Below are 18537 nucleotides of genomic sequence, written 5' to 3' on the forward strand. Positions count from 1 at the left end.
AACGTTACCTTACGTTTACATAGAAAGCTTTAACTTCTCTTTGTGTTTATATGCCCGGGCCCCCCGCCTACACCCACAGAGGCAAAGACAGCGGATGACTGAAAAGAGTCCTTACCCCATTTCTTTCATTCTTCTATAGATAGAGTCGTGGTCCAAAGTTTCCATACACTTAATGTCATGGCTGTCTTGACATCACATGGACAAAGATAAGACCTTCTGGAGGAATGTTCTGTGGTCAGATGAAACAAAAATTGAACTGTTTGGCCACAATACCCAATAATATGTTTGAAGGAGAAAAGGTGAGGCCTTTAATCTCAGGAACACCAAACCTACCGTCAGGCATGGTGGTGGTAGTGTTATGCTCTGCACCTGTTTTGCTGCCAATGGAACTGGTGCTTTACAGAGATTAAATAGGACAATGAAAAAGGAGGATTACCTTGAAATTCTTCAGGAAAAACCTAAAATCATCAGCCTGGATTTTGGGTCTTGGGCCCAGTTGGGTCCATGTGATGTAAGGTGAAAAAAAAAAATTAGCTGTTTGGCTACAATACCCAGCAATATGTTTGGAGGAGAGAACGCAAGGACTTTAATCACAGGAACACCATCCCTACCGTCAAGCATGGTGGTGGTAGTATTATGCTCTGGGCCTGTTTTGCTGCCAATGGAACAGGTGCTTTAAATGGGACAATGAAAAAGGAGGATTACCTCCAAATTCTTCAGGAAAAAACCTAAAATCATCAGCCCGGATTTTGGGTGTTGGACCCAGTTGTGTCCATGTGATGTCAGGTGAAAAAGAAAAATTTAGCTGTTTGGCTACAATACCCAGCAATATGTTTGGAGGAGAGAACGCAAGGACTTTAATCCCAGGAACACCAACCCTACCGTCAAGCATGGTGGTGGTAGTATTATGCTCTGGGCCTGTTTTGCTGCCAATGGAACAGGTGCTTTAAATGGGACAATGAAAAAGGAGGATTACCTCCAAATTCTTCAGGAAAACCTAAAATCATCAGCCCGGAGGTTGGCTTCTTGGGTCCAGTTGGGTGTTCCAACAGGACGATGACCCCAAACCCATGTCAAAAGTAGGAAAGGAATGGCTAAATGAAGTGAATTATATTTATATAGCGCTTTTTCTCAAGTGATTCAAAGCACTTTACATAGTGAAACCCAATATAAATGATAAACAAATGGGTTGTACTTGTATAGCGCTTTTCTACCTTCAGGGTACTCAAAGCGCTTTGACACTACTTCCACATTTACCCATTCACACACTGATGGAGGGAGCTGCCATGCAAGGCGCTAACCAGCACCCATCAGGAGCAAGGGTGAAGTCTCCTGCTCAGGACACAACGGATGTGACGAGGTTGGTACTAGGTGGGGATTGAACCAGGGACCCTCGGGTTGCACACGGCCACTCTCCCACTGCGCCACGCCGCCCCTAATATCTAATTCTTTACATTCAAACCAGTGTGTGTGGCACTGGGAGCAGGTGGGTAAAGTGTCTTGCCCAAGGACGCAACGGCAGTGTCTAGGATGGCGGAAGCGGGGATCGAACCTGGAACCCTCAAATTGCTGGCACGGCCACTCTACCAACCGAGTTACACCGCCCCAGGCTAGAATTTAGGTTTTTAGAATGGCCTTCCCAAAGTCCTGACGTAAACGTGTGGACAATGCTGAAGAAACAAGTCCAATGATTGATTGATTGATTGATACTTTTATTAGTAGATTGCACAGTTCAGTACATATTCCGTACAATTGACCACTAAATGGTAACACCCCAATAAGTTTTTCAACTTGTTTAAGTCGGGGTCCACGTTAATCAATTCATGGTAAAATGTTAGAAAACCAACAAATTTAGCTGAACTGCACCCATTTTGTCAAGAGGAGTGATCAAAAATTCAACCAGAAGCTTGCCAGAAGCTTTTAGATGCCTACCAAAAGCGCCTTATTGCACTGAAACTTGGCAAGGGACATTAAACCAATTATTAACATTAAAGTATGTATACTTTTGACCCAGTAGATTTGGTCACATTTTCAGTAGACCCTTTAATAAATTCATAAAAGAACCAAATTTCATGAATGTTTTTTGGTGACAAACAAGTATGTGCTCCTATCAATGGGGCGGTTTAGCTCGGTTGGTAGAGCGGCCGTGCCAGCAACTTGAGGGTTGCAGGTTCGATTCCCGCATCCGCCATCCTAGTCACTGCCGTTGTGTCCTTGGGCAAGACACTTTACCCACCTGCTCCCAGTGCCACCCACACTGGTTTGAATGTAACTTAGATATTGGGTTTCACTATGTAAAGCCCTTTGAGTCACTAGAGAAAAAGCGCTATATAAATATAATTCACTTCACTTCACTACTCTATGACAAAAAAAATAGGAGTTGTTGAAATTATGTCCTTCACAAGTGTATGTAAACTTTTGACCACGACTGTATCTCAAAAATGCGGCGTCTTCAGTAATGCGGACGTTGTATCGATCCGTTGTGGTGAAGAAGGAGCTGAGCCGGAAGGCAAAGCTCTCAATTTACCGGTCGATCTACGTTCCCATCCTCACCTATGGTCATGAGCTTTGGGTCATGACCGAAAGGATAAGATCACGGGTACAAGCGGCCGAAATGAGTTTCCTCCGCCGTGTGGCGGGGCTCTCCCTTAGAGATAGGGTGAGAAGCTCTGCCATCCGGGAGGAACTCAAAGTAAAGCCGCTGCTCCTTCACATCGAGAGGAGCCAGATGGTCAGGATGCCACCCGAACGCCTCCCTAGGGAGGTGTTTAGGGCACGTCCAACCGGTAGGAGGCCACGGGGAAGACCCAGGACACGTTGGGAAGACTATGTCTCCCGGCTGGCCTGGGAACGCCTCGGGATCCCCCGGGAAGAGCTAGACGAAGTGGCTGGGGAAAGGGAAGTCTACTAATAAAAATCTACTAGTAAAAGTCTCAATCAATCAATCAAAAAAAGCACTTTATATGTAGAAAAGTTTTGTTAAGAAACCATTCTGAGCCTTAACTTATTTAGTTTTTATTTTATATGTTACATATGTATTAACCGATTCTGTTCATAACTTTTATGGACAGAATTTCTAGGCGCAGTCAAGGCGTTGAGGGGTTCCGGTTTGGTGACCGCAGGATTAGGTCTCTGCTTTTTGCAGATGATGTGGTCCTGATGGCTTCATCTGACCGGGATCTTCAGCTCTCACTGGATCGGTTCGCAGCCGAGTGTGAAGCGACCGGAATGAGAATCAGCACCTCCAAGTCCGAGTCCATGGTTCTTGCCCGGAAAAGGGTGGAATGCCATCTCCGGGTTGGGGAGGAGACCCTGCCCCAAGTGGAGGAGTTCAAGTACCTAGGAGTCTTGTTCACGAGTGAGGGAAGAGTGGATCGTGAGATCGACAGGCGGATCGGTGCGGCGTCTTCAGTAATGCGGACGTTGTACCGATCCGTTGTGGTGAAGAAGGAGCTGAGCCGGAAGACAAAGCTCTCAATTTACCGGTCGATCTACGTTCCCATCCTCACCTATGGTCATGAGCTTTGGGTCATGACCGAAAGGATAAGATCACGGGTACAAGCGGCCGAAATGAGTTTCCTCCGCCCGGTGGCGGGGCTCTCCCTTAGAGATAGGGTGAGAAGCTCTGCCATCCGGGAGGAACTCAAAGTAAAGCCGCTGCTCCTCCACATCGAGAGGAGCCAGATGAGATGGTTCGGGCATCTGGTCAGGATGCCACCCGAACGCCTCCCGAGGGAGGTGTTTAGGGCACGTCCAACCGGTAGGAGGCCACGGGGAAGACCCAGGACACATTGGGAAGACTATGTCTCCCGGCTGGCCTGGGAACGCCTCGGGATCCCCCGGGAAGAGCTAGACGAAGTGGCTGGGGAGAGGGAAGTCTGGGCTTCCCTGCTTAGGCTGCTGCCCCCGCGACCCGACCTCGGATAAGAATTTCAGAAATGGGACAAGAAACAAGGGAATACATTTTGGGTCTGATCCAGAACACCGTCAAGATTATTTTTTACCATTGGGATTCAGGACCTGACGGATGTCTCTGCGGTCCGAGTGCTTTTCAAGATTCTAATGTTTTATTTCCTCAGACCACATTAACTTCTCAGTATGAAGCTGTGCAGTTCCACACCGCCGCAAACCACAGTGAAATTAGAAAAAAAACATTGTGACAGATTTTGTCATATATGCGTCAATCAAACCAGAATGTTTTTGTGAAGGTATAAAAGTGTTAACTAAGCCCCCCCCCCTCCAGGAAACCTGCATCATGGCAACTAACAGCTGACGGTCAACTCACTGCGACACAGAAGTAGCCGCGTCCAGACCACAGTCTCGCTCTGACTCCTGTTCCGGGTCGTCTGCAAAACTGCAGTTTTTCTGCAGGCCACTGGGAGAATCCACATCCTGAAGACCGGGACTTCTTTTCTCTAGAAATACACACACCGCCTTGTTTACAAGACTTTCATTCCCATCTCGTGTGAAGGGTCTTTACATGATGAGGCGTTCTAGGAACCACTCAGCGTGCATGCCGGTAATCACAGTTACGACATCACATCTGCACAACGAGAGCAGGTGACATCAAAATAATGAAATCTCAGACAGATTGAACCAACTGGAGAAAAAAACCTCCACTGAAATATTTGCAGCAATTCACTAATCATGGTAATGTGAATACTGGATGGAAATGTTTTGTTTTCTTTGGGTTGCCTTACAGACTCTGAAAGGTAGGGGTCACCAACGCGGTCGCCCGTAAGGACTAGATGAGTCACCCGCTGGCCTGTTCTAAAAATAGCTCAAATAGCAGCTGTGGAGAGGCGGAGCCGACAGAGAGGTAGGGCACGCTGGAGCCCGGCCCAAGATGGCGGCGAGGAGGCAGGGATGGCGAGCATCACTGCCGTTGTGTCCTTGGGCAAGACACTTTACCCACCTGCTCCCAGTGCCACCCACACTGGTTTAAATGTAACTTAGGTATTGGGTGTCACTATGTAAAGCGCTTTGAGTCACTAGAGAAAAGCGCTATATAAACATAATTCACTTCACAATTCACTTCACAACTATGGAGGGGCAGAGCCGGCGAAAGATGGCGGCGAGGAGGTGGAGAATGCGGGCGAGCGGCGAGGCGGGGCATGCCGGGAGCGACGCCACAAACAAGATCAGGTGTGTGGATCGCGCACCTTTACACGATTAACGTATCTCCGCCCGCTGTATAAAAGGGGAGGAGGAGGAGAGAACGAGGCTGGTGATGGTGCGGAGCGAGAGCAACCCATAAAGGGGCGGCATGGCGTAGTGGGTAGAGCGGCCGTGCCAGAAACCTGAGGGTTGCAGGTTCGCTCCCCGCCTATTGACATCCAAATCGCTGCCGTTGTGTCCTTGAGCAGGACACTTCACCCTTTGCCCCCCGGTGCCGCTCACACTGGTGAATGAATGATTGGTGGTGGTCGGAGGGGCCGTAGGCGCAAACTGGCAGCCACGCTTCCGTCAGTCTACCCCAGGGCAGCTGTGGCTACAGATGTAGCTTACCACCACCAGGTGTGAATGAATGATGGGTTCCCACTTCTCTGTGAGCGCTTTGAGTATTTAATAATAGAAAAGCGCGATATAAATCGAATCCATTATTATTACTATTATTATTATACGGGGAAAAAACGAGAGAGAGACGTCAACCCAGAAGAGAGCGAGAGCGAGAGGCAGACGGGAAGGCTGAAAAGCAACACGCAAAAGCTTTTGTTTATTGAAATATAAAAGAAGTCTACACCTGCTCAAAAGGCATGTCCTTCCTTGGTGGTCCCTGGAACCCGCAAGACGACGGCTTGAGTCTTCCACAGCAGCACTTACCAGTGAGCTGCCTCTATTTTTTTTAAATGTTATTTATTTACTAACAAGCTGGTCTCGATTTGCTCGACAATTTTAATTCTAAGAGAGACAACTCAAATAGAATTTGGAAATCCAAGAAAATATTTTAAAGACTTGGTCTTCACTTATTTAAATAAATTCATTTATTTTTTTACTTTGCTTCCTATAACTTTCAGAATCCAATCCACTTTATTTATGTAGCACATTTAAACAACAAGAACATTTCCAAAGTGCTGCACAGCCATGTTAAAAACAATTTTAGAAAACAATATTATGCTCCACTAATGACTGAATAAAAACAAAAAATAAATATAAAACCAAAATAAAAATAAATATGATTAAAAACTATTTTAAAGACACGTTTAGGGAAAAAAATACAACCTTAAAAATGATTTTAGGATTTTGAAACACATACCTTTTTACCTTTTAAATTCCTTCCTCTTCTTTCCTGACAATTTAAATGAATGTGTAAGTAAATTATTTTTTCTATTGTAAAGAATAATAAATACATGTTAATTCTTCATTTTAGCTTCTGTTTTTTTGATGAAGAATATTTGTGAAATATTTCTTCAAACTTATGATTAAAATTAAAAAAAAATATTTTGGCAAATGTAGAAAATCTGTAAGAATCCAATTTAAATCTTATTTCAAAGTCTTTTGAATTTCTTTTAAAATTGTTGTTCTGGAAAATCCTGAAGAAATAGTGATTTGTCTTTGATAGAAATATAGCTTGGTCCAATTTGTTATATATTCTAACAAAGTGCAGATTGGATTTTAACCTATTTGAAACATGTCATCAAAATATATATATTTATTGTGAGAAATCAATAAGATGATCAGTGTTTCCACAAAGATAAATATCATTAATTATTAATAATAACACAGAGTTAAAGGTAAATTGAGCAAGTTGGCTATTCCTGGCAATTTATTTAAAGGGGAACATTATCACCAAACCTATGCAAGCGTCAATATATACCTTGATGTTGCAGAAAAAAGACCATGTACTTTTTTAACCGATTTCCGAACTCTAAATGGGTGAATTTTGGCGAATTAAACGCCTTTCTGTTTATCGGTCTTTTAGCGATGACGTCAGAACGTGACGTCACCGAGGTAACACAACCGCCATATTCGTTTTCACATTACAAACACAGGGTCTCAGCTCTGTTATTTTCCGTTTTTTCGACTATTTTTTGGAACCTTGGAGACATCATGCCTCGTCGGTGTGTTGTCGGAGGGTGTAACAACACTAACAGGGAGGGATTCAAGTTGCACCACTGGCAAGAAATCTGCCGCCAGACCCCATTGAATGTACCAGAGTGTCTTCACATTTGTCCGGCGATGCTAAGACAGACATGGCACAGAGATGTATGGATAACCTGCAGATGCATTTGCAACGATTAAGTCAACGAAATCACAAAGGTGAGTTTTGTTGATGTTGTTGACTTATGTGCTAATCAGACATATTTGGTCGCGGCATGACTGCCATCTAATCGATGCTAACATGCTACGCTAATCGATGCTAACATGCTATGTACGCTAGCTGTATGTACATTTGAAACTAGATACCCACATTTAATGCGAAACAAACACTTACCAATCGACGGATTTAAGTTGCTGCAGTGTCACAAGATGCGAAAGTCCTGATCGTTTGGTCCGCACATTTTACCGGCGATGCTAATAAGGCAGCCATGCTATGGGCCACTTCATTAGGTACACCCATGCTATGGCCGAATAGCATCAATAGCTATTTGCTCGATAGCTTCAATTTCTTCTTCAATTTCGTTTTCGCTATCTGCCTCCATACTCCGACCATATGTTTCAATACATGCGTAATCGGTTGAATCGCTTAAGCCGCTGAAATCCGAGTCTGAATCCGAGCTAATGTGGCTATATCTTGCTGTTGTAACCGCCATGTTGTTTGTATTGGCAGCACTGTATGACGTCACAGGGAAATGGACGGGTGGATATAGCGATGGTGAAAATCAGGCACTTTGAAGCAGTTTTTCGGGATATTCCGGGAGGTGTAAAATTTTTTTTAAAACTTCGAAAAATAAAACAAGCCCCTGGGAACTGATTTTTATTGTTTTTAACCCTTTTGAAATTGTGATAATGTTCCCCTTTAAGTGTGTATCAAACTGGTAGCCCTTTGCATTAATCAGTACCCAAGAAGTAGCTCTTGGTTTCAAAATGGTTGGTGACCCCTGCTTTAAGGAATGACAAAGAATACAAGGATTGGGTCCTCTTGAAGTACATTATTATATGTAATTCTCCTATTCAAGGTTGTCTCATAAATGAACACGGGGGTTTTGATAGTATTAATAGTCGTAGCTAATAAGTAGTATACGTCAAATGTAAATAACAGTGCTGTCACATCAGCCCAGTGTCATCCGTAATTGTCTTTTCAGCTGACAAAGACTTTGAGCCTGCACCACATTAGCAAGTTCCAGTCATCTGTGCTCAAACACGAGATTTCTTTCCGCGATGCAGATAGTGGATGTCTTTTCAAGCAGACAAGATTGATATCATTCTGCAATTACTTGGCTCGTAGCACAACAGAGTGGCAATTTGATTTTGGAAAAAGCAAAAATAACTCATTTACTTTGGCCGTGATTGTTCTGAAAGGTACATGCGTTAACTAGAAAATGTGTAGCGTATGGGTGTGATTTTGATTTTATTTCAACATGCGGCTACAGAAAAACAAACATAAAGGGCAGAGGTATTAGATATACCAAAACCCAAAACCAGAGAAGTTAGCACGTTGTCCATCCATTGTCATAGGCTACATTCGGGCAGTAGGCGGAGTTGGCACGTTGGGTCCCTACACTGCAAAAACTGAAATCTAAGTAAATATCTCAAACAAGACCGAACCTGGCGTCCAAGGGCGCAGCTAATCCAGGTGGGGCCCGACACAAACCCCGTAAGTGGCGGGGGACATGACGAGTGGGACGAAAATAGACGCAAACAACACAAAAACGAACGGAGCTGACGGCGAGAGACGCCAGGCCAAAGCACATACTGGCGCCATCTTCTGGAAACTCGGAAGTGACGTTACTCAAATAGTGAAAGGTAAGTGTTGTTGTTTTTGTTTTTTAGTAACCATCAAGCACAGTACAGTTAGTAGAACAATTGTGTTTTTATTACTGTCTATTACTGTGCCGTCTGAAATTCAACTGTTTATTTATATAAATAATAAAATATACATAGCTAAAATTCAATGAAAGTCAAGTATTTCATACAAATATATACATACACACACACACACACACATATATATATATATATACATATATGTATATATATATATATTAGGGGTGTAACGATACACAAAAATTTCGCTTCGGTACGTACCTCGGTTTAGAGGTCACGGTTCGGTTCATTTTCGGTACAGTAAGAAAACAACAAAATATAAATGTTTTGGTTATTTATTTACCAAATTTGTAAACAATGGCATAACATACATATACCCACAGGGTCCATTGCCAGGGTTAATACATATGTCCATCCATCCATCCATCATCTTCCGCTTATGCGAGGTCGGGTCGCGGGGGCAACAGCCTAAGCAGGGAAGCCCAGACTTCCCTCTCCCCAGCCTTCCCTCTCCCCTCTCGTCTAGCTCTTCCCGGGGGATCCCGAGGCGTTCCCAGGCCAGCCGGGAGACATAGTCTGCCCAACGTGTCCTGGGTCTTCCCCGTGGCCTCCCACCGGTTGGACGTGCCCTAAACACCTCCCTCGGGAGGTGTTCGGGTGGCACCCTGACCAGATGCCCGAACCACCTCATCTGGCTCCTCTCGATGTGAAGGAGCAGCGGCTTTACTTTGAGTTCCTCCCGGATGGCAGAGCTTCTCACCCTATCTCTAAGGGAGAGCCCCGCCACACGGCGGAGGAAACTCATTTCGGCCGCTTGCACCCGTGATCTTATCCTTTCGGTCATGACCCAAAGCTCATGACCATAGGTGAGGATGGGAACGTAGATCGACCGTTAAATTGAGAGCTTTGCCTTCCGGCTCAGCTCCTTCTTCACCACAACGGATCGGTACAACGTCCGCATTACTGAAGACGCCGCACCGATCCGCCTGTCGATCTCACGATCCACTCTTCCCCCACTCGTGAACAAGACTCCTAGGTACTTGAACTCCTCCACTTGGGAAAGGGTCTCCTCCCCAACCCGGAGATGGCATTCCACCATTTTCCGGGCGAGAACAATGGACTCGGACTTGGAGGTGCTGATTCTCATTCCGGTCGCTTCACACTCGGCTGCGATCCGATCCAGTGAGAGCTGAAGATCCCGGTCAGATGAAGCCATCAGGACCACATCATCTGCAAAAAGCAGAGACCTAATCCTGCGGTCACCAAACCGGAACCCCTCAACGCCTTGACTGCGCCTAGAAATTCTGTCCATAAAAGTTATGAACAGAATCGGTTAATACATATGTAACATATAAAATAAAAACTAAATAAGTTAAGGCTCAGAATGGTTTCTTAACAAAACTTTTCTACATATAAAGTGCTTTTTTTGATTGATTGATTGAGACTTTTATCAGTAGATTGCACAGTACAGTATATATTCCGTACAATTGACCACTAAATGCTAACACCACAGTACGTTTTTCAACTTGTTTAAGTCGGGGTCCACGTTCATCAACAACGCCCGCCGTTTTTTGTAGACATGTTCCATAAATATTGATGTTAAAGATTTCTTTTTTTTGGGAAGAAATGTTTAGAATTAAGTTGATGAATCCAGATGGATCTCTTTTACAATCCCCAAAGAGGCCTCTTTAAGTTGATGATTACTTCTATTTGTATAAATCTTTATTCATAATTGAATCACTTGATTATTTTTCAACAGGTTTTTAGTTATTTGTATATCTTTCTTTCCAAATAGTTCAAGAAAGACCACTACGAATGAGCAATATTTTGCACTGTTATACAATTTAATAAATCAGAAACTGATGACATAGTGCTGTATTTTACTTCTTTATTTCTTTTTTTCAACCACAAATGCTTTGCTTTGATTAGGGGGTACTTGAATTAAAAAAAATGTTCACAGGGGGTACGGCTGGTGTTTTGTTGGATTGGCTGTGTCCAAGACGTCAATAAAGCCACGATTTGCAACTAATAGCTGGACTCTTCATTTACCCTGGAGTCCGGAGCTGTGGAGACCCCCTGCCGGGTAGAGTGAAGGGTTGTGCGCGCAAGGGAGACACTATGGGAGCCGGAAGCAGGAAAGGCGCAACACATGTTTGACGTGTTCTCAGAAGCAGCTGCTGAACAATCCTCCGTCCTCCATTGTTGTATCGCGCAGCCAAAGTGTTCCCAAACGGGAAATCTTAACGAGGCAGGAGGGTCTTCCAGCTCTGGCTTTAACATGTTGTCCTAGCCCGGTCGCTGCTAGCATGTACTTGTTCGGTACACCTCCGAACCGAACCGAAACCCCCGTACCGAAACTGTTCGATACAAATACACGTACCGTTAAACCCCTAATAAATATATATATATATTTGAAATATATATGAAATACTCGAGTTGGTGAATTGGCTGTAAATATAGTCCTCGCCTCTTAACCACGCCCCAAACCACGGATTCGCCCCCCCCCCCCAACCACCGTAACCTCCCGAAATCGGAGGTCTCATAGTTGGCAAGTATGATTTAGTATTGCTTCAAAAACACACACGCTTCTAGTCAGGTGGCAGCAGTGCTGTGATTAATCAACATGCTGACCAGGAAAATGTGATTGAAAATAGTTAAGAACCACCGCACACCGCAGAGAGGCAAAATGCTCTCGGGGTGTATGTCGTGGGCGCGCATCTGTTTGTGCAAGTGTGTGGGATGCGTGTAAAAATCGGTTCCCTGTCGCGTGTACAGAAAAACACACGTACAGTTAGCACATATGGTGCAGAGTCAGGAGGTTTTGGTCTGATTGTCAGCTTTGGTCTTTCTGTGTGTGGAGTTTGCAATTTCTCACCGTGCTTTTGTGGGTACTATGTTCTTTTCCCACGGAAAAAAACACGTTTTTCGGCGTGGTGCCACGGTGTAGTTTTCGGGATTGGTTTTGAGGGGTCGACTGGTGCCTGGGCTGTCGCCTTTGGTGGGGTTTGTGACTTTCTTGAGTGGTTCTGGGTGGCAACGGCAGTCCCAGGGGCGGACAGTCTGGGTTTTGTTGGGTGTTTGGTCCGTTGGCAGGAGCACCTTAAAGGCCTACTGAAATGAGATTTTCTTATTTAAACGGGAAAAGCAGGTCCATTCTATGTGTCATACTTGATCATTTCGCGATATTGCCGTATTTTTGCTGAAAGGATTTAGTAGAGAACATCGACGATAAAGTTCGCAACTTTTGGTCGCTAATAAAAAAGCCTTGCCTGTACCGGAAGTAGCAGACGATGTGCGCGTGACGTCACGGGTTGTAGGGCTCCTCACGTCCTCACATTGTTTACAATCATAGCCACCAGCAGCAAGTGCAATTCGGAACGAGAAAGAGACGAGTTCCCCATTAATTTGAGCGAGGATGACAGATTCGTGGATGAGGAAAGTTAGAGTGAAGCACTAAAAAAAAAAAAAAAGGCGACGGCTCCAGGCGACGGCAGTGTGAGCAATTCAGATGTTATTAGACACATTTACTAGGATAACTCTGGAAAATCCCTTGTCTGCTTATTGTGTTAATAGTGTTTTAGTGAGATTATAAAGTAATACCTGAAAGTCGAAGGGCTGCGGTGAACGCCAGTGTCTCTGAGAGAAGCCAAAATCACAGCTGCCTTTTTGACAGCTACAGGAGAAGGTCGCATAATCCACTCAAGTCTCCGGTAAGAGCCAACTTTAATATCACAATTTTCCCATCCAAAAACTTGCTGGTTGATTTTTTTTATAATTTTTTTTTCCTTTGTCATGAAAAAGGGAGGTTTTTGTCATGAAAAAGGGAGTTTTTTTTGGGTTGGTGCACTAATTGTAAGCGTACCTTGTGTTTTTTATCTTGTTTTAATAAAAAAAAAAATAATAATAATATATTTTTTTTAATTAAAAAATAATAAAAATCAATAGAAAATTATTCTGCGGCCCGGTACCAATCGATCCGCGGCCCGGTCGGTGGTTAGGGACCACTGTGTTAGGTTACGCAAGCCTTGCCGGGAGGATCACAGGGATGGGATCTTTTTGCTGGCCTAATCTTGGTTTTGGTGTCTTTGTTATACTGCTCCATCAGAGCAGGGTATTCAGTTTTTCTCCAAATTTCGGGTGTTATTGTGCGTTATTTCTCCTGGTAATTTAAATTTATTTTAAATATATATATTTTTTTCCAGGGGGGAACAATGGTGCCATGCCAGGGTCTTCGTGCTTTTCAGTGGTCTGCGTTTACTGTGGCTTGGGGTTGGGAGCTGTGGGTCTGGGACTGATAGGTCCTGTTGCCCATCTGCACTCTGGGCGCCATGCTGATTGATGTTCCGTTAGGGTGTCCCTTAAAGGGGAACATTATCACCAGACCTATGTAAGCGTCAATATATACCTTGATGGTGCAGAAAAAAGACCATCTATTTTTTTAACTGATTTCCGAACTCTAAATGGGTGAATTTTGGCGAATTAAACGCCTTTCTGTTTATCGCTCTGGAGGCGATGACGTCAAAATGTGACATCTCCGAGATAATACAGCCGCCATTTTCATTTTCAACACATTGTAAACATTGGGTCTCAGCTCTGGTATTTTCCGTTTTTTCGACTATTTTTTGGAACCTTGGAGACATCATGCCTCGTCAGTGTTGTCGGAGGGTGTAACAACACTAACAGGGAGGGATTCAAGTTGCACCACAGGCCCGAAGATGCGAAAGTGTCTGCTGCCAGACCCCCATTGAATGTACCAAAGTGTCTCCACATTTTACAGGCGATGACAGACATGGCACAGAGATGTATGGATAACCTGCAGATGCATTTGCAGCGATAAAGTCAACAAAATCACAAAGGTGAGTTTTGTTGATGTTGACTTACTTGCTAATCAGACATATTTGGTCGCGGTGTGAATGCCAGCTAATCAATGCTAACATGCTACGCTAATCGATGCCAACATGCTATTTACCGGCGGTGCTAAAGCAGACATGGCACAAAGATGTATGGATAACCTTCAGATGCATTTGCAACGATAAAGTAGACAAAATCACCAAGGTGAGTTTTGTTGATGTTGACTGCCAGCTAATCGATGCTAACTTGCTATGCTAATCGATGCTAACATGCTATTTACCGGCAGTGCTAAAGCAGACATGGCACAAAGATGTATGGATAACCTTCAGATGCATTTGCAACGATAAAGTAGACAAAATCACAAAGGTGAGTTTTGTTGATGTTGACTGCCAGCTAATCGATGCTAACATGCTACGCTAATCGATGCTAACATGCTATTTACCGGCAGTGCTAAAGCAGACATGGCACAGAGATGTATGGATAACCTGCAGATGCATTTGCAACTATATTACGTTTCCTTCCACCCACATTTAATGCGAAAAAAACTCTTACCAATCGAAGGATTTAAAATGCTCCAGTGTCAAAAGATGCGAAAGTCCTGATCGTTTGGTCCGCACATTTTACCGGCGATGCTAACGCAGCTATTCGGCCATGCTAAGGCTGTGAATAGCGTCAATAGCTATTCGCTCAATAGCTTCAGTTTCTTCTTCAATACTTTCATACTCCAACCATCCGTTTCAATACATGCGTAATCTGTTGAATCGCTTAAGCTGCTGAAATCCGAGTCTGAATCCGAGCTAATGTCGCTATATCTTGCTGCGGTATCTGCCATTGTTTGTTTACATTGGCAGCACTGTATGACGTCACAGGGAAATGGATAGTCGCATCGCAAATAGCGAAAATCAAGCACTTTAAAGCTTTTTTTAGAGATATTCCGGGACCGGTAAAATTTTGAAAAAAACTTCAAAAAATACAACAAGCCACTGGGAACTGATTATTATTTTTAACCCTTTTGAAATTGTGATAATGTTCCCCTTTAACATTATTTGAAAAGTCACCTAATAGAGGATTAAGAATGCTTGAAACTCCGCATGTCAACATCTCCGTTCGGTGCCACACCCTCAAAATGCCAAAGCAACCATTTCAAGATCAACACTGTGTGAAAAAACTAGTCAACAGAAGGAGATAACGTCCGCAGGAACCTACCCCACAGCAAAAGACATAAACCATTTGATTTCATATTATGCAGCTTATTTTTATTTGACAGTTATTGAAATATCTTGTGTGACATCATGCACAAAAGTGCACTTTATATGTTTTAAACTATTGTAGTGGCGTTCTGTACAAAAAGAGCACTTTAATTTAGTGTTGTTTTGAAATGTCATCTTAGTGACATCATGCACAAAAGTGCACTAATAGAATGTTTTGAAATATCTCTGACAATCTTGCACTTTTTGTTTTGGAAATGACATGAATGTTTTTGCCACTGCTTAATAAATACAGTATTCGTAAATTTACTTAATAGCGGTTTCCGTCTCTGCATGAAAGTTTAAAATGAGCATATATTAATGCAGTATGAACAAGAATGTTTTAATGTAGACACATAGAATCATCATACTGCTGTGATTATATCCATCAGGTGCTAATTTAAGGCTAAGGCAAAATATCGACATATATATCGTGTATCGTGACATGGCTTAAAAATATCGAGATATTAATAAAAGGCCATATAGCCCAGCCCTAGCGGAAGGTGTTAATTTTGATACAGAAACAACTTAAAACCATTATGAGTACATCCACTTCACTATATTAAAGCAATAAATGTGCATAGTGGAATTATTGTAAAACATACACCAAATACAGGTTTTGTGTGCTGAGTATTTGTAACAATAGTCATTAGTGTTATGTTTTTATGAAAGATGTCGCTGTTTTTAATCGGTTTTAGAAAACATGACTTATAAATGATGTCGATCAATTATGCCTGATAAAGTCACACCTATCCCCAACATCCTTAAACCACAATGTCATTCAGATATCCATCCATCCATATTCTACCGCTTATTCCCTTTTGGGGCCGTGGGGGGCGCTGGCGCCTATCTCAGCTACAATCGGGCGGGCGTCATGCAGATATGTACTTGTGAAATTAATCAAATGAATACACTCAGACTGCACCTGTTAATGATGAGTTCAACGGCAGTGAAGAAAAAGACGTCGAAGATGGCTTTTGATCTGCAGCATGAAAAAACAACAACAACCATAACCTTTACCAATGATGCTGACAAATAATGAAACAAAGCAAGTAAAAAAACAATATTACCGTATTTTTCAAAGTATAAGTCGCAGTCTTTTTCAATTTATACTTATACTCAGGATTGACTTATGTGTGAAATTATTAACACATTACCGTAAAATATCTAATGATATTATTTAGCTCATTTATGTAAGAGATTAGACGTATAAGATTTCATGGGATTTAGCGATTAGGAGTGACAGATTGTTTGAAGTGATATATATTTATATAGCGCTTTTTCTCTAGTGACTCAAAGCGCTTTACATAGTGAAACCCAATAACTAATTTTTACATTTAAACCAGTGTGGGTGGCACTGGGAGCAGGTGGGTAAAGTGTCTTGCCCAAGGACACAACGGCAGTGACTAGGATGGCGGAAGCGGGAATCGAACCTGCAACCCTCGAGTTGCTGGCACCAACAGAGCTATACTATATATATATAGTTATTTGAATGACTCTTACCATAATATGTTACGTTAACATACCAGGCACCTTCTCTGTTGGTTATTTATGCGTCATATAACGTACACTTATTCAGCCTGTTGTTCACTATTCTTTATCCATCCATCCATTTTCTACCGCTTATTCTCTTTCGGGGTCGCGGGGGGCGCTGGGGCCTATCTCAGCTACAATCACTATTCTTTATGTATTTTAAATTGCCTTTCAAATGTCTATTCTTGGTGTTGGGTTTTATCAAATAAATGTTCCCAAAAATGCGACTTATACTCCAGTGCGACTTATATATGTTTTTTCCTTCTTTATTATGCATTTTCGGCAGGTGCGACTTATACTCCGGAGCGACTTATACTCCGAAAAATACGGTAGTCACAACTATGTTGCCAACAATATAAATATGCTTACATAAAAAAAACATTGCATCAACGGCATGTCCTCATCCCTCCATCCCATCCATTTTCTACCGCTTATTCCCTTTCGGGGTCGCTGGCGCCTATCTCAGCTACAATCGGGCGGAAGGCGGGGTACACCCTGGACAAGTCGCCACCTCATCGCAGGGCCAACACAGATAGACAGACAACATTCACACAGTAGGGCCAATTTTAGTGTTGCCAATCAACCTATCCCCAGGTGCATGTCTTTGGAAGTGGGAGGAAGCCGGAGTACCCGCAGGGAACCCACGCATTCACGGGGAGAACATGCAAACTCCACACAGAAAGATCCCGAGCCTGGATTTGAACCCAGGACTGCAGGACCTTCGTATTGTGAGGCAGACGCACTAACCCCTCTGCCACCGTGAAGCCCGGCATGTCCTCATATAAAAATAAAAAGACAGTGGCTGACATGAGAAAGACGTGTGGACACTATCACCAGCTCACCATGTCCTTTGACAGCGTGACATAGTGCTAAACCAATGGTTCCCAAACTTTTGCAGGCTGGCGCCCCCCTTGGCTCCCCAGTGAATTCCTAGCCCCCCACAGACACATATGGAAACAAGCACCTCTTTCTTGATATTTGGTATGCTGCAATTTGAAAAGAGAAAGGTTAAACACAAATGTGTATTTCACAAATAAAACCCAATTTAGTAAACCACTTTATTTTTTAGCAGTTTTAACTGTTTCAGCAACATAGAATGGTAAATAAACATTCCACCAGTAACCTTCATTGTCTCACACTTAATATTAATGGGCTGGATGTGCTTGGTGCAGGGACGTAAGCTTCTCAACATCAGGCTGGAACTCACTAAGAAGAAGTCGTAGATCCCCGCGGTCAGTAATTTTCAGTCGGTTTCTTTGCTTGGAAAGAAGCAAGGCGACTGCACTGAAGCCCCGTTCTACTAAATATGATGTTGGCGTGTGGTAACCGGACCCTGATGCGTCGTCCACTGACTCGTCCTGCTGCACGTGTTGTGTACAAATCGTCAAACAAACGTTCGAACTTCTGACTTCGGACTGCCGCCCCCCTACCGCCCCCTTCTTCCTCACCGCCCCCCCCCAGATCTTTCCACCGGTACCGCCCACTTTGGGAACCACTGTGCTAAACCATGGAGACGAATATCGAGACCGGACAAAACGATAGGAAATTAATCATCCCAAAAAATCAGTCATTCAGGAAACATTCATTACCAGCAGCAAAAAGCCATTAAATAATGAAAGATGTCCACCTCTTTGCTTTTTTTTTTTTACATTTTTGAGCAGTTTGTCAGTATGAGCCACCTTACCATATTCATCGTTTAAAGTAGGAACATTTCTACTTGTACTTAAAGTTAAAGTAGCAATGATTGTCACACACACACTAGGTGTGGTGAAATTTGTCCTCTGCATTTGACCCATCCCCTTGATCGCCCCCTGGGAGGTGAGGGGAGCAGTGAGCAGCAGCGGTGCCACGCCCGGGAATGATTTATAGTGATTTAACCCCCAATTCCAACCCTTGATGCTGAGTGCCAAGCAGGGAGGTAATAGGTCCCATTTTTATAGTCTTTGGTATGACTCGGCCGGGATTTGAACTCAGAACC

The 18537-nt window shown here is 43.4% G+C and overlaps 1 protein-coding gene across 8 annotated transcripts in view; it reads right to left on the reverse strand.

The window, feature by feature from the left end:
• The window catches only part of kcnq1.1 (potassium voltage-gated channel, KQT-like subfamily, member 1.1), a 267264-nt gene that overhangs the window by 67018 nt on the left and 181709 nt on the right, over positions 1-18537 (reverse strand). For 6 of the 8 annotated variants that reach the window (XR_009804268.1, XM_061887267.1, XM_061887272.1 and 3 more), the window contains 2 exons: positions 15952-16008; positions 4286-4415 (listed from right to left, as the gene is read on the reverse strand). Coding sequence is in view for 7 of the 8 variants with exons in the window: in XM_061887267.1 (XP_061743251.1) it covers positions 4286-4415; positions 15952-16008 (187 nt within the window). In the remaining variant the exon portion in view is untranslated. The remainder of the gene's footprint in view (positions 1-4285; positions 4416-15951; positions 16009-18537) is intronic. The other 2 variants (XM_061887270.1, XM_061887269.1) reach the window with 1 other exon arrangement.

This window comes from Nerophis ophidion, linkage group LG25 (genome assembly GCF_033978795.1).
Source record: "Nerophis ophidion isolate RoL-2023_Sa linkage group LG25, RoL_Noph_v1.0, whole genome shotgun sequence".
Lineage (NCBI taxonomy): Eukaryota > Metazoa > Chordata > Actinopteri > Syngnathiformes > Syngnathidae > Nerophis > Nerophis ophidion.